The sequence below is a fragment of the Triticum urartu genome, chromosome 2 (assembly GCF_003073215.2).
Source record: "Triticum urartu cultivar G1812 chromosome 2, Tu2.1, whole genome shotgun sequence".
NCBI classification, from domain to species: Eukaryota; Viridiplantae; Streptophyta; class Magnoliopsida; order Poales; family Poaceae; genus Triticum; species Triticum urartu.
In genome coordinates, this window is record NC_053023.1 from 54,870,860 (window position 1) to 54,892,297 (window position 21,438).

The following is a 21,438-nucleotide window of genomic DNA, read 5'->3' on the forward strand; positions in this document are numbered from 1 at the left end:
TTTACAGCTGTGGAATGGAAACGGTGTACGTACGTGGGATGAGCACAGACAGGAGGAATTTAACCTTAAGGCGTTGCTGTTCGTGACCATCAACGATTGGCCCGCTCTCAGTAACCTTTCAGGACAGACAAACAAAGGATACCACGCATGCACGCACTGTTTAGATGACACTGAAAGTATATACCTGGACAAATGCAGGAAGAATGTGTACCTGGGCCATCGTCGATTTCTTCCGACCAACCATCAATGTCGAAAGAAAGGCAAGCATTTCAAAGGCGAGGCAGATCACCGGAAGAAGCCCGCCATGCGCACCGGTGTTCACGTGCTTGCTATGGTCAAATGATGATTTTTTTGTTCATAGATGATAGATGATCAAATGATGTTTTTTTTGTTCATAGATGATCATATTTTTTTTTAGGTTATTTTCATTTGTAGAAATTTTTTATGTATCTAGGAATATTTTTGTTCATAGATGATAGATGATATATATGATGATGATGTTTTTTTTTCATATATGCATTTTTTCATATATATGATGATGTTAGTGGAGAGGAAAAAGTAAAATAAGGAAAAGGAAAATAAGTAGAGAAAGAAGGAGAAGAAGAAGAAGGAGAAGAAGAAGGAGAAGACGAGGAGAGGAAGAAAAGGAAGAGGAGAAGAAGAAAGGAATAGAGGAGAAGAAGAGAAAATTAGAATATATATTCTATTTTCTCTTTTCTCCACTATTCCTTTCTTCTTCTCCTCTTTTTTTCTTCTTTTCTTCTTCTTATTCTTCTTCTTCTTCTTCTTCTTATTCTTATTCTTCTTATATTTCTTCTTCTTCCTCTTTTTTTTATCGGGAACGAGGGTCGTCGAGGGACATAGATGTAGTGTCGTCGTTGTCGATATATACCCCCTCGCGATAGCTTACTATTATTAGGTAGCTAGTTCTACGTTTGGCACTAATATATCCATCTGTCATGTTTGAATAATAATTGCCATGTTGTAAATATTTGTAGAAACTATGGACACCGCCCTAGACGAAGCAACAAAAGAAGCGTTGTTGAGGGACATAATCGCAGAAGGAAGTGATGCCATCTCGTTGTTTCTCAACGAAACCGATGGTCTGGAAGGAGAGGGTGAACAAGCTGGCTACGGTGACCTAATGCCGGTGCAAGAAGAAGAACATGAGGACGGCTCCGGTGACCCAATGCCGGTGCAAGAAGGAGACCGTGATGACGGCTCCGGTGACCGAACCGAGTCCGGCCAGGTATATATATTAGTTAAGCCTATGCTGACTAGCTGATTGATGCATTCATTGTTTTGGTATGTACACATATTAATTAAGTCTTTGTTCTTTTTTCTTTGAAGGGGTTAAAGCAAAGAAACATCCACCTCCGGAGGAGAAGGTAGATCGGGTGAAAGTGAAGCGCACTCTGGCTGCCCTGACAAAACCACCGAAGTCTGATCCTCCGAAAGGAAACTATGACCGCATTATTGGAAAGGAATTTGCCGAAGCGGAGCGGTCGAAGTACTTGTCAGTGATCAAAGGCTGAAAGAACGACGAGCTGGGAAACAAATTGCCCAGCTCGGCGAACAAGCGAAGCAATCGTGCCCCCCGCTCAAGGTGCCTAGCCACAACGTCGCTAATGATCCGAGGATGGTGCCCGGTTATAGCAATCTTGCAGATTACCTGCCGACGAGTACATTATGAACCCATGGACGTGCAGATACAAAGATACGAGTACGGGAAGCCTCTCGTCAAAGATGAAAGATCTCTATCAACGATGATGCGAAGATTGCATGATTGGTACTTGAAAATCTGCAGAGACTCTGGGGGGAGGAGTACTTTGTATGCGAGAGTTAAACCGGAGCATGACCTCGTTGGAATTGATCTGTTGCCTGTTCCATTTGAGGAGTTCTATCAGTTCTTCAATCAATTGGCCCTCGATAAAGCAACTGTCACCTGCTACTGTCTGTAAGTAGTACTACTTCTGTCATTAAGTTTCTCTATATAGCTTAGCTCTTTCATTGCATGTATTTATAATCATCCTCACTATATTATGCAGATTGAAGATCATCGAATTGAAGAAAAGACAAGTCGGTGATATTGGGTTCATTAACACAAATCTCATAGATGCAACTCAGGTTAAATTTCATGCCGCAGAAACCGAGGCCAGCATGCTAGAATCGTTGATAATAAATCAAAACAAAGATATAATACTCTTTCCTTACAACTTCAAGTGAGTGTTACTGTCTTGTGCGTATTCGGTTTCCCTTATATATTAGTCAAGGTTATAGTAATGTAATTGATGAGTTATGCATGCGTGTGCAGTTTCCACTATATTCTCCTACATATTAAGCTTGAGCAGGGACTAGTAACCGTCTTAGACTCAAGACGAAAAGATCCCAAGGACTATGCAGACATGACTCAAATACTCGAGAAGTAAGTTAAATCGATCATTATCCACCATATCAGCAACTTTGTTCATTTCCTGATATATCAAGTAATTGTTTTCTTTGTCCGGCAGGGTTTGGAGAAAATTCACCAGAAAAGCTCCGGGACTGCCGAAGGAGCTGCAATTTAGACACCCGAAAGTAAGTACTAGCTATAGTAGCATTTTAAGCGCATCTACTAGTCATTCAAGCGCTAGTTTCATCAATACCATTTGGCATTCTTACTTATCAGTTTGATTAACCTCTATTTCTTGTAAAGTAGTTGTGGCAGGAACAAGGGAATGATTTCTGTGGATACTATGTTTGCGAGTCCATCCGCCACACGACCTATGAGCGGGGCTACACTGACGAACAATATGAAGTACGTAAATAACAACATTCACAATTTTATTTTATTACCATCATTTGTGTTGAGTTTCATTCATTCATATATATATATATGTATTGACCCCCTTCATTAAATTAGATGTTTTGGAAGCGGGATGAACTCCTAGCACCAGCTCGCATGCGAGGAATTCAAGAGGAATTGGTGGCATTCTTTCTTGACCACGTGATCCCTGAAGACGGAGAATTCTATGTGGACCCTGAGTCCGTATGATTATATTTGTAAGAGATAATTATTGTATATATGTAGCCGGTAGTGTCAGATAGATATACGAGAACTTGTTGTTCGACCAATCTCTCGGAGAAGGAGAGGTGGTCGATATCACTTCTCTCTGTATATATGCATATATGTTCATGACGATCTTCTGTTTCCTTCGTTTGCTTACTAGCTAGCTAGCGTGTCTAGTCCTCTCTATATACGTATGTATAGTACGTAGCGTCGACCAAGCACAGACATAACAGAGGACACTTCTCTCTATTAATTATAACTAGCTAACACAATATATGAAACACCTAAATTAACCCCCCAAAACCCCCAACCCCCCCCCCTTTCAAAAAAAAACAAAAACCCCAGCCACAGAAGTGCTGACGCGTGGATGCCTAACCGGGACCAAAGGGTCTCCTGACTGGGCTCTGCGCACTACCCACGTGGAGGGCCATTAGTCCCGGTTATGGATTGAACCGGGACTAAAGGGTGGAGGTATTAGTACCGACACTTTAGTCCCGGTTCCAGAACCGGGACTAAAGGCCCTTACAAACCGGGACTATAGGTCCTTTTTCTACCAGTGCTCAACATCAAATGTCTCGACAGATGGAGCAGCTTCGATGAGATTTAATGTCCATAATAGGTCAAATTTTATAAAGACACCATGAATAGTCAACTTTCTTAGCTTGTTGAATGCAGTGCATAGTTGTTTTCCTTCTGGTTGCATCCAAATCTGATGAACACAGAAAAGGTAAGAATAGAATAATTGTACATTTGTATGTTATAGATGCAAGTTATGTGTGCACCAGGTTATAGTCATTTGCTAAGTAATGGGATGCTTCATGGCAATTATAAATTGTAAATAAAAGCAAATAACATGGTGAAGGAATGAACCAGCAAAACTAAAACAATCCTAGTGCTAGTCCAACATTAAGTTCGTACGAACGAAATAGCACAAAACCACAATATAACAGCTATCGGCTAAACTTACCTTTTTTCCTCAAAAATTTAAGGTCAGAGCATGTATGTTTGTGGCACCATCTAGAACCTGGCTTAAACATAAGTCTTGATGCTGGAGAGTTGCATCACAGACGAGGGACAATTCATTGAGTGACGGGATAGAACCAAAGCACAAGGGGGCCTCATAAAACAACCAAGCCTGCCAACGGACACGCTCTAGTTTTGGAAGGCAGAGCACCTCAGCTCTTTTCAACTTGGATAAGTAGACTTCTAGAACTCTGAGATTCGAATGTGGCGCATTGATCTTCGATACAGAACAGTCCCCGGTGTCACAGTGGTCCAGACGAAGGTGCAGCAGTCGAACAGAAGGTGATTCATGTCCCATTCGGCCAAGCGAACATTTTGTAGATGGAGTCTTGTGAGGCAACGAAGAACGCTAGGGTATGCACTGAAAAATCCATCCATATCCTGAGCTTGCTGCACCATAACCTCATGTTTGGTGTCCTTGGGCTCTTTCTCGGTTAAAATGGCGAGCTGCAAATCTTGTACCATCTCGTTGTCAATGGCGTTGCTGACTAGCAGGCCGATGTCACGCGTGTAGTTTTCCATGAGATAGAGCCCAAGGCATAGCTTTTTGATGGTGCGTTCCCTGCGGGACTGAGCCAAGAGGTTGCTCGTAGCTCTTCTTAGAGACGCCATTGCTTGATCGATGTGTCGTGTGGCCCCTGCACATGGGGCACTAAGGAAGTCCATGGCATGGAATTTGAGAGCAGGAAGTAACCACGGCAAGTTTCTCCACCGCGTTGATAAAACGCTACTTCTTGCTGCCGTGGCAATGTCGACTCTTACCAAGATAGATATTAAGATGTCGTCGGTCAGCGCGCTGAGCCTATCTTCCACACATTTCTGCAACAGGAAAAATATATCATCCATGGATACAGTCAAATCAATGTGCTTTAAACAAAACACGGTTTTAGAAAGTTTGATGTGTTTTGACTTTTGACATCAACAAATATACCACCGTTTTACAAATCATAGTATCCCTAACACCGTGTTCTTTTTAGTATTTGAGAAGGAGATCTCAACCTCTTCTTTCTGAACCAAAGTGAGAAAAACGGTGGTTTTTAGAAACTGATGAAGTATTCATTGCCCAGGCATTTCTACGGTGAGGTTTTAGATTACTATGGTTTTGGAAAAAAAATGAGTTGCCAAACTGGGCGAGAAAGTAAACGTAACATTGCATTGCATTCTTGTGGCGCCGGGCTGGGCGTGGCAGGACGCGGCGGCGCCGGGAGGGGCAAGGCGTGGCAGGAGGCGGCGGCGTGGGGAGGGGTGAGGCGTGGCAGGAGGCGGCGGCGAGATGGAGGTGCAGATGGGATCGGGAGGCAGGTTCGTGACTCGTGGGGGTGTCTTTTATTTTTTTTCTCTCGTGTGTACCGGTTCGATTGACTTATCACGAGGATTGTGGGTTGAATACCCAAAACAGCAAGGACCTTTTCGTAAAAACACCGCGACGGTGAACCCAATAGACTCAGTCCGTATTTTATTATTAGGGAAAGACTTCAATTACATATATAGGGTAGCCTGAAGCTGAACAGCAGGTTGAAGGTGGAGAGGCTAGCAAATCAAAAGGAGAAGCTGGCCTAGAAGAACTTACATGGCAGCGCACATTATCTGACTCCATGGGTAATACCCTCTGGGTCCAGGAAGCCCTGAACAACACGCTCATCCTTTGTTTCCGGAGCGCTCGTCTGTATTGGTTCAGAGAAGAGAAGCAGAGAATCGCCGACTTCTCTCTCTCTGAGATGAAACCGAGTGCTGGTGGAGGAGATTGAAGCCTGTAAAAAGGATCGGGATGGTCTCACAGTCACGGCCTTGAAAATCAACTGCCCCGTCTGTCTTCGCTAGAGGCATCTGGTAAACAGATGCTCTAGCACATGATCAGACCCTGCCGACAGAGGGCATGCAGAAGCCAAGCGAAGAGAGGCCTCACCTTCGCGCCTGCTGGACGGCGGCCGGCACAACTCTAAGGTCTCTTTTGGTTCATAGGATAGGATTATTATAGGAATAGGAATCTTGTAGGAAATGAGATGACATGTATCTCAAATCCTATGAGTAGGAATAGGAAACAAGATGTCATTTGGTTGACATCAAAGGAATTTTTTCATTGAGTCTAGGCTCTTTTTTATTTTTCTATAAAATGTGGAGGATAGGAACCAATCCTATATAGGAATAGGAATCCATTCCTATAAACCAAAGGGCTCTAAAGGAAAAAATCTTATAAAAATCCTATCATCTAGAATTTCTATGAAATTCCTCTAAACCAAAGGAGGCCTAAAAAGGCAGACCTTTTAAAAAAAACGCAAATATTTATTTCATGAAGAAAAAACAGATCATATTCACGGGTCGAGCAGAGAGTTTTCAGAAGCAAAGCTAGACTCCTCGTTCCCTCAAGCCTCGCCGCCGCCTCTTGTAACCCACACCCCATCCCGCCGTCCGTCCTACGGTTACCGAAGATTCCGAGAAGACGATGGATTCCGAGAGGAAGATGGACTCTGTTGTACTAGATCGGAAGTATTCTGGTCTGACACCGAGGTTAATGGATTCTCCCCTATACTCAAATCGGATGGATATTGAGAGAGGAATGGTGGGCATGGATCCGACGTGGAGGGACAAGTCTTTTTTTAAGCATCAGTATAGACACAAGCGCTCATATACATGCACGTACATGCACACATGCACACCCTACCCCTATGAGCACTTTCGAGAGACTGAGCCGGCATATCATCTTGAGATTTACGAAGTCACCGTAGGCGCCTCGTTGTCGACGGGAACGTCTCCTTTCATTGAAAGCGCATCGCCGGAAATCCTGAAATAAATCCAGGAATAATGCGAGCATCATATATACCACTGTTCACCTAACCATCCCAACCACAGGTTGGTTCGCGGAGGGACAAGTCTTTTTATCCCAAGAGGACCATGGATTTGCCCTGTTTGGAAAAGTCTGCTACGGATTCGTCTTACCGTCTGCAACCCACGAATCTGTGGAGAGGATTGTTAAGCTCAGGGAATACAATGATGTTCCGAAACTGCCTTCGATGCAAGTCATTCTTTACAATGGTATATATGAGGAGTTTATATATATGCTTCATTCTTCCGTTTAAGATTGAGCCTTGTTACCTATACATGTTTGGAAGTTTAGAACTATTATATCTTTATTACTTATACACATACTGTTGTATTCCACCATCTGACCTAGCTAGTATTTTTCTTGTCTGATACTAATATATTGTGAGCGCCACATGGGACTGGGAGAGGCTGTTGCCGTGGACGAGCGGTTCTCTTCTTTTCGAAGACTACTTTGGTTACCTTGAGCAGTATTATTGCCGAAATGAAAACGCTGTTTTTGCGCGTCTCGGCCTGAGTGTCGGCGATGGTTCTAAGGCTCATCGCTGCAGGAGCTAAAGAGGTACTAAAGGATCAATGAATAATGGAAGTGGAAGCGAAACCCACCCCTATGAACACATACCCTCACTCCTATGAACACATACACGCACACCCTACCCCTATGAGCACCTCCGAGAGACTGAGCCGGCATATCATCTTAAGATTTACGAAGTCAACGTAGGCGCCTCGTCGTCGACGTGAACGTCTCCTCCCACTGAAAGCGCATCGCCGGAAATCCTGAAATAAATCCAGGAATAATGCGAGCACCAGGATTTGAACTCTGGTAGGTTGGGGATACCACTGTCCACCTAACCAACTCAACCACAGGTTGATTCGCCGAATGATACTTTTACCGGTGTGCAGGAATGCTAGTGCTGCCCTCTTGGGCCGGAGTGGGCCACATCTTAAAACAAATTCTTCTCTTAGAGTCCTCAAAAGAACAACCCCTAAAAAAAGGCCCCTCTCTCTTCAAAAGAAAGTGAACTTACAAAAGATTCTTTTACTGTACTTAAAATCATGTGTGTTATCTATCAAGTGTTTATGATACGATATGGATACAATCGTGGACAGTTGTTTGAAGAAATAGAAAAAAGAACTAAAGTTCCACAGTTCCATTGCCAAAGCCGAAACCTTAAACTTTGTTGCTCCTCCATCGCAACAGTCGACAGATGACAACCATGGCACAAATTGAATGATTTGTTGAATATCCATAGCATCAAGGCATTAAAAACCGCAAGAACATGCCACCTCAAGAGGCGGAACTGTGCAGATAGACGAAGAACATTTGTTGTGTGTCACCATAAGGTTGTTGTGATGCAGATGCAATGAAGCAAAAGAACGGGAAGAAGGCTCATTTGACGCCATCGTGCTTGGTTGAGACATTTTGGCAAACAGTGACCAGACACGACGGATGAGTGCTTCGCAATCCGCATCCGTGACATGACAAGCGCTTGTGACTCTGTGAAGACGTAGTCGGCGTTGAGTTCAAAGGTGAAAAACACTCGATAGCCAAAAGTGGAGGAGGATGCGGACTGCTGCCTATCGGGTGGTCCGAGCTGCTGGGTGGCATAGTAGTAGGGCGCCTTCAACTGAGAGGGCCAGGTCTACGACTGACCGGGCGACACCGTCCTGCCCTTGTGCTTTGTCTTAGGAGCTCCTCGTTGACTGGCCGCCGCCGCATCCTCCGCCTTCTTCCTTGCCTTGACATGCTAGGCATTGCGTTCCATGGACTGAACCTTGCAGGTGGCCGCCTCCGGGTCCGACGGGGTGATGAATATCGTTATTGACTCCTCTGACGGCTCCATCACGGTGGTCGAAGGCGATGGGCCGGAATGGGGGGGGAGGGGGGGTCGATAGGGGGCGGAGGTAACAAAAAAGGGTGGGTTTCGCTTGTAAACAATAAGTGGCGACGTGGCAGACATCTGGACCCCTAGACCTCCCCCAGTGGGGGGAGGGGGGGGGGAGGGTCGATAGGGGGCGGAGGCAACAAAAAAAGGGTGGGTTTCGCTTGTAAACAATAAGTGCGACGTGACAGACATCTGGACCCCTAGACCTCCCCCAGTTTGGTATCGACTTGTGGGATTTCGGACGTTAGGACCGGTCTGAACAAATTTGGTGACTACCGTTGGATGGCCAAAAATGTCTGCACCTTGGAGTTGCCCTTAGTCACCTTATTTTATATATTTGAAGATCGGTACCCTTGCAAATGTTTCATTTCCATTTTGCCGTGGATATCTGTGGATGTATTGGTCAAGCCAGCGGAGACGAGATGATGAAAAGCAGAACTAAAGTTAGGCATGGGCGGCACACTGATGAAGAGTTCAGAGTGGCATCTCACTTTGTTGGCCTTTATCCTGCATTTTAGGACCACTTGCGCACCTTCAAATCTAATCTCATTCAGGAAAAAAAGCTGTCACTGTGCGTCTTATGAAGGTTATACATCATGTTGTTGATTACACCACTCACGAATCTGTTAAAACTCGCATTCAAGGATTGTTATGCAAGCAAGGCGAGGGACAAGCGTCATCATTAGACGTGCTTTATACTTCAGAGCATCGTTACACTTTGGAAGACACTGACATTGTGCGATCATGTGTAAACTATTCATATCGGCGGGAGGCATTGTCAATGCTGGCTAAGATGCCACGTATGGCAAGCAATCCAAACAATTCAAAAAAAAAATGCCGGCTAAGATGATCTTCACTTGAACTTTAGCACCCAGATTTATGAAATACGATTATCCAGCCAGAATATGCACACTCGTACGTATTCGAGAAACGATTATCCATCCAGTTGCTCAACTTAGCCAACTTACAACGACACTTACGTCAAGCGTATGCAGCTCCTGCAACTTGCCATACATTTTCATTTCAAACCAAACTAAAGATAGACAAGAGAAGAGGTGATTAACCAGATCTCAGTGTGCTGACATCGTTGGACCGACGACGCAATGAACTACTAAGTTCATCGGCTGTGGAAGGAGAAGCCGGCGGGGAAGAGGTGGAAGATGCCGCCGAGCAGCCTGGTGAGCGGGCCCTGCAGGTAGGACACGAGCTTCCCCACCGGCGGCAGCTGGGCGTCGCACTTGATGAGCGGCGTGTCCACCACCAGCGAGCACCGGCCGATGAACGCCGCCAGCGCGCTCGTCAGGTCCGCTTCCATCGTGAACGACCCGTTGGTGTTCGTCGTCGCGCCGGCCACCACCTGCCCCGCGCACCGCAGCTCCACCTCCGCGTCTGCACAGCATATAACAGATCAATTTAGCCTAGCCAGATGTGTGTCGCTGTCGCCGAGATTCAGCAAGGCATGTGTAGCGTACGTACTCGGGAACACGGGGGAGGTGGCGATGTCGATGAGGCTACCGGTTTTGCACGGCACGACGCCGCTGACGACGAGCCTGCCGAGCTTCGCATCGGCGCCGCCGAGCACGCACGCCAGCGCGGCCACGAGGAGGAGAGCCACCGTAGATGCCATTTGTCGGGGCGCGTCGGAGCTTTGATTCCTCTGGCTTCTTGCTTCAGCTATAGGACAACACCTATTTATATAGTCACTCAGAAAGTGGACGTACCACTGTGCTACCAGCGTCCATTAATTTCAACCCGAGTTTAAACTTAATCTGGATCAACTGATATTTCTTTTGAGCCGCTGGATCATCTGAATTACTTCACTTTAATTAGTCTTGTCCAGTCCTGCAAATCTTCTGTCACTGGGAAACTTCTACCCGGGGTAGTGTTACAAAGATCGCCTTATGATGGAGTCCTCCCTTTTTGAAAAAAAATGATCGATGAAGAACCTTTACGCTTTTCTGGCGGGCTAAAATCATTACGCGCGGTTTTCCCCCCTCTGAAACAGACCCCCATGGTAGTTAGTGCGTCCAAAAACAAGCTTTAGTGCAGCGCTTAGTGCTGTGGAAAAGAGACGCAAATCATAATGCAACGGCGAAACGGATGGGCGTGCCATGTCGGCAATTGTTTATCCCGCGGTGACAAGTAGTGCGACGAGCTCTCGTGGTGCGCTTTTGTTGCCGTAGTGCGTTAGCAAAAACGGTCAGTAGCTGGCAGCTGCTGAGAGTGAGCTGATCAGCTTATGGTTGCGTACCTGTTTATTCTCACTTGCGAGTGAACAGTAAGGCAAGCCAGGGACGAGTGTCGTCTCCACTGGCGCTTTGCGCGTTACTCCGCTCGTGACTAGGAGTAGCTCGATTACATATGTCCTCCTGTAGATTAGTATAGATGTACGTAGCACATAGTTACATAGGTACAACCGTCTGACACAACTAAAACTGGACCGTGAGCAAAAGATCCGGTTTGCTTTGCTCCCTCCGTTTCTTTTTACTCCACGTATTAGTTTTGTTTCAAGTCAAACTCTTTAAAGTTTGATTAAGTTTATTATACAAAATATTATTGGTATTCATGATAAAAGTTCATTATCACTAGATTCATCATGAAATATGTTTTTATATTATATTTATTTGTTATTGTAGATGTTTATATCTTTTAATATAAGTTTGATCAAACTTTGAAGAGTTTGACTTTGGATAAATCTAATACGCGGACTAAAAAGAAACGGAGGGCTACAATGCGAGATGCTTCAATGCTTAGCTATTACTCGTCTCTCCTCTATAAATAAGCATCGGTGCTTATAGAAAAATTGATTTATTTCTCTAAACACCTCTCTTAAACATCTTGCATGTAAAGGGCCTTAGAGCATCCACACTGGTTGGAGGCCAACTCTAGCTGGCCGACCGATGCGGACATTATCCGCTTTTTATCCGTTTTGGTCGACAGTAGGGGCGTCGTTCGAGCCCATTTGATTCGCTTGGCCGTTTTTCTTATCTTCAATAAACATATTTCATCATCAAACATAGCAAGTCATCTAGCATTTGTTTGCATAGTACCATATACCATGCCGGCATACAGCATTGCACCAAAAGAACCACACGAGCCCCGCAAGTGGCACGGGCATAGTTCCTGCATCTCGGCCATAGTTCATGAAAAACAAGCAAATAAGAGATGATCATGCATCTTGGTCCATCATGAACTTTAGCTTCCTCCCAAACCAAGTCTTCTTTTTTGGGGTCATCTTGTTTGTGTCGGTCCCCATGATTTTCACTTCCTAGGAGATTAGCGTGAGCTCCAACTCCTTTTGCTTCACTTCCACTTCCTTGGCTCTTGACCAGGCATTTTCTTTATCGACCGGGAGCTTCTTCTTTTGCAGGTCCAAATAGTTCTTCATGGCCTCTTCAATTTGAGATTTCTTATTAATGGGCCTAGCTCATTTATTTCTAACAGCAAGGAAGGCCCAACCAAGCACACAAGTTGATTGAGGCACTAGCCAGGTTTCGGGCACAATCTGTGGTATGTCTATAAATGGCCCAGAATTAGGTAGAGAATAGGAACACTTGTCAAATCTTAAATTTCACCCATCTAGGATAGAAATAGAATCCGCCGATTCAGGCATCAATTAGGTAGGTTGCTCGGTCTTAGGCAAGTTTTTTTAGGCCGGCAGCCTTGCGAGTACCTTGCGCTACCTAGCTTTTTTAGGCCAATCGGCCTCCATATATGGGCCAACCATAATGCCTCCCGAAACACACGGCACAACATCTGCAATGTGGCCTGCTGCACTTGGGTCTGGAACGTAGTAGTATTACCGTTTTTTGCGGGTTTAGTATTTTTTTAACACGTAAACCCTCATATACACGTGCATACATTCATCCCTATGAACGCACACACGTACATCCTACCCCTATCAGCACGAGACTGAGCCGGCATATCATATTGTGATTTTACGAAGTTACCATAGGCACCTCATAGTCGACGGGAACATCTCCTCCCACTGAACACGCATAGTTGAAAATCCTGAAATAAATTCAGAAAAATGCGAACACCGGGATTTGAGCCCTGGTCAGCTAGGGATAGCATTGTCCTCCTAAGCTAGCTTCTATGACATCTAAAATATGCCACTCCTAGAAAAAAATGTTATTGTTGCTAGCTACCTTGGGAAATACCCTCGACTAATGAATATAGTGGTGATTTATTCAAGAGAAAATAAACATACAAGGAATACTACTATCTCAATATCTATGCTTTTATCTATGCAAACTACATACATATATGACTCAAATAAAACATGTCTTGTTACCTTATATAAAACTACATACATATAGTAATAGTTACACTTTTATCATGAAGGATTTTATCATGGGTTTTGCCACATCGAAAAACTTTATAATAACCAGGAAAATTACCCTGTAGATAATGACCATTCCAAGTAATATCGCAAGATCAACCCACTTCGAGTAGCCTAACTCCACTTGAAAGTTGTTCTTCAGGATATATTGACCGGTGATGACTCCGTCGACACCAGCTAAATTTGGGAACACCAAGCCCAAGAATTCATTTTTGTACAGTCCTTGAGTTGTATATTTGTGGTAGGATATGTAGTAAGTTGGGTACTTCCATATTGGTTTTGGGAGGTCATTTGGAAGCCTAAAGAAACCAGCGTTTAGCATTAGCAACCCTTGTACTCCAGATCCTGTGATTATCCCCATGAGAAAATCAGGTACGATGGCTGCAACAATCATCATCAAACCTTCAACCAACATTGTGCAAGCCCATAGTGTTGCAACAAAGAAGAAGTGTCCTATCCCTCTTTGAAGCCCAGTTAGGTAATAAGCAATTATAGCAGGTAGCACACAGATGAGGCCCAAGTATACAGTGGATGAAAGTGTGTTGGCTATGACAAATTCAGTGACCCCGTAGTGTCCACTCCTCCTTTCTTTCTCAAATACCTACATTTTACAAACGATCATGTAACACAAAATCACAAACACAAAGTAGATATGTGTAAGAAAGGATAATGTTCCCCACCTTCATATCCTCGACAAATGATGGAAAAGCACCGATTGCCATCATTGTCATGAAGGTGGATGTGTACATAAGCATGGATGCTCGTGCCTTAAAGGGTCAAGAAATAGTTACTAGTTGTTGTTTTTGTTGCTTCATCGATCGTATAGATTATAAATCAACGACTTACTTGGATTGATGAATAATTGTGACCAACATTGAAGAAAATTGTCCCAATGGTTAGAAAAAGTGCCATGTAGATACCAAAGCGCAACCAATAATAGCCTATGTCTCTGTGCATGTTTATCATTGATCTTTTGGTTAGGACAACTAATTTTGTCAAGACTGTAGCTTGCCTTTGTTGAACTACATAGTCGCCCTGCAGGATCATAAACCATATAAACATGAAGCATATGAGTGAGACATATATACTTCAAACTCAACCTAATGCATCATCTTAGTCTAGATAAAGAAGAAACCTGATTTATTTTCCTTGCTTCCATTTCAGTGTCTAAGATAGCAACAGACCCAAAAGAACCAACCAAAGTCTGGATTACTTTTGCAGCATGCGGCACATTAACAGTAGATTCTTTCCCCAAATTCCTATGGAAATATGATGTATATGCCTTTGAATTTCATTGAAGTTAAACTTTAAAAGTATAAAAAAAAACCCCGAGAGATCAATTTCGTACCTCAAAGTCTATGTTTATCATCCTTAAGAAGTGATCTGAAGGATTCATCCTCAATGGGCATGGGAAGCCATTAGCATCAAAGAACTACAAGTTACCCAAATGAGTACCGATGTTTTTGTACACAATCTAGATATTAATTTTCGTGACAAAAATAAATAGCTTACAATAACAAATACATTTTGCTTAGGAAATGTAATGGTTACAAAAAATTGGTGTTTACATTAGTCAACAAATGTTATGTAAAAAGTTCTCAAGATGCAATACTGAGCTCTTGGGGTTGTGTGTGTGCGTGAGGTGTGAGTGTGGTGTGTGTTATTGCGTGAGTTCAGATACTACAACTGTACTGTAGTCGAGAGGCTTCATAGAAAAAAAAGATGCAAAGTTTAGAAATATTTACAACTTTGATGTTGCTGACGTCAAATGATTTTCTACCTTGTAAACATAGTGAATGTTCTAGTAAACAAAAAATTAATAATTGCATAAATCTCTAAAATTAAGAAATATGTGTGATTTGTAAGACTTGTGTGAGCAGGTTTTACATATTTTGGAATTCTACACATAGTAAGCATGGTGGGATGTCATTCTCACTAAGGATGTCGATCCTAACGGTTTGTCTATACATGACATTCAGTATATATGCAAGGACCTGACGCCTAAGGATATTGAGGCATCGGGAAGCTACACGGATAAATGAGAGGTGTAATATAGAACAAAGTAGGTTTTCAGACTTGGCTAAGCACCGATGTTAGCTAAAACTTCTAGGGATCAAAATCTGGATTTTATTGTTGTAATGGAGACCGTTAGGCCGGACTTTACTGCTCAATTCTTGGGTAATATTTGTGACAACATTGATTTTGAATGGTATTGCCTACCGTACGGAAAGAGTTGTGGTATTTATTTTACTCGGGGTTAATAACACTACACTTGATGTTGTTAGGAAAATGGAGGTGGAAAATTATGTCGTTAAGTTTCACTTGTGTTCCAAACTTGATTGCTTTGATTGGGTTCCGGTGGCGGTCAATAGGATAGTGCAACACAAGCACACACCCGCTTCCCTGGGTAAGTTGGTTTAACTTTGATGGAATGAAAACATACTATTGATTGTGGGTGGGGGTTTCAATATTTATTTGGTAGCAAGATTAGAAGAACAATGCTAAATTTCATGTTAGATGGCCTTTTATCTCTAGTTGAAAACCTTAACTAGAGGGAGATCGCTCTGTCAAAATGTCGGTTACTTGTGCTAATAGTCTAGCCACACCAAAATATGAGAAGTTGGACCGTGTCTTGGCTAGCATCAAGTGGGTGCAAAAACAATTCCCCGAGTGATGGTGCATGCGTTGAAATGAGGAATATCTAAACACGCGCCCCTTCTTTTGCGATCTGGTGAGGCCACTCACATGGAGAATAGAGGATTTCTCTTTTGGGATATCATGGTTCGAGACGGAATGTTTTCTTGAGATGGTGGCCGCAAAATGGGAAAAGGAGACACCTGGTGACACCAATGTAGAGAAGTGGTGGTTTAGAATCCAACATCTTTAGACAATATATTCCTATAAGGATAGACTAAGAGTGCTAGTGGCAATTAAAAGAAAGACAGATAAAGGATATTACCACTTATTGATGACATTAAAGAAGACTTAGATCCCCTTGTTCGGACAAAGTGTGTTCCCAAATTAGAAGACAAAGAGGACCCTATCAAGCTCATGTGTGAGGAGGAGATCAAAGCGTAACAAAGCGAGGTACATTAGGGAGGGTTACAGTAATACTAAATTGTCCACTTGATCATGTAAGGAAAGCACCACAAAAAGGAAAGTGTTCAGCTTGAACAAGATGAGTGTACGATTGCGGGCCAAGAAAACCTTAAATCATATATTTCGGATTACTACAATCAATTGTTTGGATCTCCAATGTCCAACTTTGTGTCGATAGACGAGGACACCACGGAGGACATCCCTCAACTCTCCAAAAAAACTGTGTTGACATCGTCTTCTGGGGAAAAGGAGGTGTATGATGACATCTCTCAAATGAAAAATAATAAAATGTTGGGGCCTGATGGATTCCCGGTGGAATTTTATCAAAGATGTGGGGGGTTATCACATAGACCTAATGTCTTTGTTTAATGACATATTCAATGGGGAACTTGAGTTGTTCAAGTTAAACTACGAAACTATCAGGTTGCTTCCAAAGAAGGAGGATGCAATGTGAATTGAGAAATTCCAGCCAATCTATTTGCTTAATGTTAGCTTTACTTCTTTTTTGTACTAAATTGGGTATAAATAGGCTAGGTGCAACTATGTAATGTCCTACTTAGATGACCTTCATGCCCATGCAGCATATCTTGCTGGGTTGGTTCTCCTTCATGAAACTATTCACGACCTACATACTAAAAATCTCGACGAAGTTATCTTTATACTCGATTTTGAGCAAGCCTATAATAAAGTCAAATTGTCTTTCTTAGAAGGAGCTTGGTGTATTGAGGGTTTTGATCCGAACTAGAGGCAATGAGTGGAAACATTACTACATGGTGGTAGTGTTGGAGTGAAAGTTAATGATGAAACCTGTGAAATTCAAACCTAGAAGGGGTAGGGGCAAGGGGACCCTATGTGGCCAATTCTCTTCAATATCACAGTTGATCCGCTGGTGGTTCTGAAAGTGAGGGCTAAGGAGGATTGTCAGGTGGGTAGGCTCATCCCACATTTAGTTAACGGTGGTGTTTCTATTCTCCCTTATGCATATGATGCTATCATATTTATGGAAAACAATTTGGAAAGTGCAGTAAATATGAAATTGATATTATGTATCCTTGGGCAACTGTCGGGGCTAAAAATGAACTTCCACAAGAGTGAACTCATCTCCTTTGGGCGTCCCAAAGAGGAAGAGCATCACTATAAGCATTTTTTTGCACATGAGGTGGGAAAGCTCCCATTTTGGTTTCTTGGGATACCCATTCACTTTCAAAAGCTTATAAACAAAGAGTGGACGTGTATTGAAGACTGGTTTGAAAAAAAAACTTGGTTGTTGGAAAGGAAAACTTACGTTCTATGGAGGACGTCTCATCTGTCAACTCTCTACTAACCATCCTACTAGTTTTCATGGTCTCATTCCTTGAAGTACGACAAGGGTTATGGAAAATACATGATTATTAATGGTCTAGATTCTTCTGGCACATCCGCAAACACAAGAAGTACCACTTAGTGGAGTCGGATATTTTATGTAGGCCAAAAGACCAAGGGGGACTAGTACTTGAAGATCTACAAATGAAGAACAAATGTTTTCTTAAAAAATGGCTACATAAACTTCTTACGCAAGAGGAGGATGTGTGGCTAGAGTTGTTATGCACCAATTACCTCCACTTAAAGATTGGTACCAACACAACTGACAGCTGACTCACCCTTTTGGATGTGTTTGATGAGAGTAAAGTCCATGCTGTTTAGTGTAGATGGTTTTAAAGTTGGTGATAGTCCTACTACATGTTTCTGGGAGGATACCTAGGTAGGGATACACCATTGTCTTTACCGTACCCGACCTTCTACAATATTGTGCAATGGAAAGAAGTTTCTGTTAATATAGTATTAGGGCAAATCCGTTGAACATTCAATTCCAACGTGCTTTGATCGAGGATACGTGGATATCAAGGCTCGATTTAGTATGTTGGATCAACTTAACTAATGAATTTGATTCCTTCCGAGGGCGGTTGCATTCCTCTTGGATATTCTTTGTTAAATCTATGTATTAGGATCACATAAATACTAGGCATGTCAGTTCGAAAACTAAGGTTCCGCTCAAGATAAATAAGTTCCCATGGTTTGTTCATCGAGGGATAATCCTAAGGATAATTTGGCAAACATAAGTGACAAGGGAGTTAAAACTGTTGTCTATATGATAAAGGGTAAATAAATCACCATCTTCTTATTTCATGCTCGTTTGCCGCCTGTCTTTGGTTCACGATCCATGTAGCCTTCAACCTGACTCGACCTACTAGCGTAGAGAATTTGTCCGGGAAACTGACTGAGTGGCTTTTTTCCTAAGTTAAAAGGCACATATTGGAGTGAGAGTTTGTGCATTTTTATCCGACATTATGGAACTGTTGTAACAATTATGTATTTAACAGAACAAAGATACCAAACTTTTCAAGTACCCCATGGAACTTTTGATACGTATTTATTAGACAGTATCAAAAGTTTGAAATGCATCTTTGAACTTTCTAAAACAGTGACACATGTGCATATATAAACAGTGACCCATGTGCCCATCGCTCAGTTGGCACATTTCAGAACATTGGTTGCATACCTGGCCAAACGGGCCGGCCCAGCCCGTGGTAAACATGCCTGGCACGGCACGGTCCACGACGGCGCGACTAATAGCCGGGCCGTGCCGTGCCGGCCCATGGGCAGGAGGTCGCAGCCCAAGCACGGCCCAACTACTAATCGGGCCGGCCCACCGGCACGCCAGACTCGCTAGTTCGTCTGCTATTTGACGCACTGGGCGTTTTTAGCCTATTTTTACTTGTTGGGCCATATAGAGGTGTATAGAAAAAAAATGAAAAAAACAGAAGATTGCACTAGATATGAATGTTTCATAAAAGTTAGCCGAGATGTTTTTCTAAGTAATACTAACACTAGAACGGACACGTACCTCCATTGCTTTGGAAGCTGGCCCGAAATAAACCGTCTTCCCGTTGGCCAGCAGGCAGAGGCCATGGAAGAGCTCGAACACCTCCGTGCTTGGCTGGTGGATGGCAGCGACGACCGTCGTCCCATTCCTTTTGGCGATCCCGGCGATGCGGCTCATGACGTGGTACGACGCGGCGCTGTCAAGCCCGCTGGTCGGCTCGTCGAGGAAGATGAGCGGCGGCGAGGCCAGCAGCTCTATGCAGATGCTCACTCGCTTCCGCTGGCCGCCGCTGATGCCCTTGGAAACGCGCCCGCCGATCCGGGTTCCGGCCACGGCAGCAAGCCCCATCTGCTTGATAACATCGTCGGCCCACGAGCGCTTCTCAGCTGGCGTCAAGGAGTCCGGCAGCTGAAGCTCCGCCGAGTAGTGCACCGCCTCCGCTACCGTCAGCGTCACCATCAGCACGTCTTCTTGGGTCACATATGCCTTTAGTGCATGCAAGCGATCGGTCGGAACTTGTTATTAGGTAGTTACACGCAAACGTCGAGGCTTAATTACATCTCTATCAATATTGTACAGGAGCGTTGCTACACGATGGCATTTTCTGGTAGATTTTAGTACGACAACCTTTAGTAGCCATCCGTCATGTCACTTGAGATCGGCCAAATCATGTGAACGGACCGCCAGAAACGTGTAAGTCGTGAGAGGGCTGTGATTTGGTTCAGTAGTTAGCCATTGACTGAGAGCGTCGTATGAGCATGGGCAACTTACAGAGGTTCTGGATGCAATCTTCTGTCGGCAACCGTTGATCATGATGTCTCCACTCTCTTTCATGTTGGGTCCAAGTCGTCCTGTTTAAGCATACATGTTATGACCATATTCGTAAATGTAAACAAGGAGAATATACCCAAACTTGTGTGCAAACTTTAGACTTAGAACCGAAGGTTAAATAATCTTTTGATGTATTTATTTTATCGTCTTGGTCTCCGGACATGTTTTCTAAGCAATATCACAAACTGCAAGAGTATAAATACCCCAAGACCATGACTGCAACAAATTAGCAGATAACCAACATATCTCCTATCATATGTAATTTTTCCTGAGCACTTTAAATTATGGTTACCTATAGTACCATCTAGATGCAGAGACTGGAAGATAATACAAGCATTACTTTCAAAAGTTTCCTTTTTCATTTCCCTAGCAAGTTTACTTCAATTGTGAATTGAGTCCTTTTCTCAATAATGGAAGGGCAGATACAATATCGGCAATGATCTACTCATTTTCAGCTAATATAGTTATGCATTTCTAGACAGGATTGAAGGAAGTAAAGCTATGTTTTGAGCAAAAAGTTGAGTTTCATTTTTCCGAAGATGAACATGTCAAGTTACCAGCTTATTTTGTTGGGTAGGCAAGCCATACCAGCCAAGGTATCAAGTAGAGTAGTTTTGCCACAGCCCGAAGGACCCATGAGAGCCAGCACTTCGCCAGGGCGCGCGTACCCGCTAAGCCCATCAAGGATCACAGCACGACCCTTTCTCCCGTTCATGGCCGTCACAGAAAGGTCTTTCCACGTGAGAAATACCTCCGTAGTACCGGGCTTTGCATTGTCTACCACCCCACTAGCCGGCGGCTCGGAGTCGGAGAGACAACGCGGGAAGAAGATGTGGCTAGACGGCCACGCCGACCATCCGCGCCATGAAACCATGGCGGTGCTCAACGACGTCGTCGACCGGAGTGGCTTGGTAGGGCTCGGCGTCGGAGCCCATCTCGGCAGCGGTGACGCTGCCATGTATATTCTCTCTGTGTTTTCTGTGTGTTAGGGGTTTCAGTGTGTGTCTAGTGTCTACCAGCCCTTTATATAGGTCGTCCGAACTTGTGGGGATGTTTAGTTGAATATTCTGGCCTGTTAGGTAGCTAGTCATATTGCATGAGATGTGTCTTGTTAACAACCAGATATTTTTCCTTTCTAGCGCCGCTAGAATAATACGCATGTTTTAGATAATTTAATCAAAAAATGAAGTATTTTTTTTGCATCGACAAATAAAGTTATATATGATGGTGATCTTAACGCTGTTAACGAACGAAAGTTCCGTTGAGAATAATACTGCATATCTATCTTGTTTTTCACTGGTTTTCAACCCGACTTTGACATAAATAGCACCAGCTTGATCCACATCACCACCTTCTCTCTTCTTTATAATACACCACCTAAATTTAGATTTTGGTCCCGAAATCACTTGTTAAGATGCTATCACATTTCAAAATACCTCAAAAACTTTATACAATCGGCATAATTCAATTATTAAGCTGAATTTTCTCTCTTGTTTTGGCAAACCGTTTACGACAAACCCATTTA

The 21,438-nt window shown here is 43.4% G+C and overlaps 2 protein-coding genes and 1 pseudogene across 3 annotated transcripts; all 3 read right to left on the bottom strand.

Annotated features, from left to right (window-relative positions):
* Positions 1 to 3,848: 3,848 nt before the first annotated feature.
* LOC125535006 lies at positions 3,849 to 5,714 on the bottom strand (annotated as a pseudogene).
* Positions 5,715 to 9,698: 3,984 nt separating this feature from the next.
* Positions 9,699 to 10,449, bottom strand: LOC125540996 (phylloplanin-like). The gene is made up of 2 exons (XM_048704503.1): positions 10,255 to 10,449; positions 9,699 to 10,167 (listed from the first exon to the last, which is right to left on the bottom strand). The coding sequence occupies exons 1-2, from the start codon at positions 10,403 to 10,405 to the stop codon at positions 9,896 to 9,898; spliced, it is 423 nt and encodes a 140-aa protein (XP_048560460.1). The 5' UTR covers positions 10,406 to 10,449; the 3' UTR covers positions 9,699 to 9,895.
* A 2,496-nt stretch (positions 10,450 to 12,945) lies between these two features.
* On the bottom strand, positions 12,946 to 20,905 carry LOC125535681 (ABC transporter G family member 1-like). 2 transcript variants are annotated; one of them, XM_048698747.1, is made up of 7 exons: positions 20,502 to 20,905; positions 19,854 to 19,933; positions 19,104 to 19,568; positions 14,469 to 14,552; positions 13,967 to 14,155; positions 13,801 to 13,887; positions 12,946 to 13,721 (listed from the first exon to the last, which is right to left on the bottom strand). In XM_048698747.1, the coding sequence occupies exons 1-7, from the start codon at positions 20,869 to 20,871 to the stop codon at positions 13,104 to 13,106; spliced, it is 1,893 nt and encodes a 630-aa protein (XP_048554704.1). In that variant the 5' UTR covers positions 20,872 to 20,905; the 3' UTR covers positions 12,946 to 13,103. The 2 variants fall into 2 exon arrangements, with proteins under 2 accessions (XP_048554704.1, XP_048554705.1); XM_048698748.1 differs by lacking the exon at positions 14,469 to 14,552.
* Between the last annotated feature and the right edge of the window lie 533 nt (positions 20,906 to 21,438).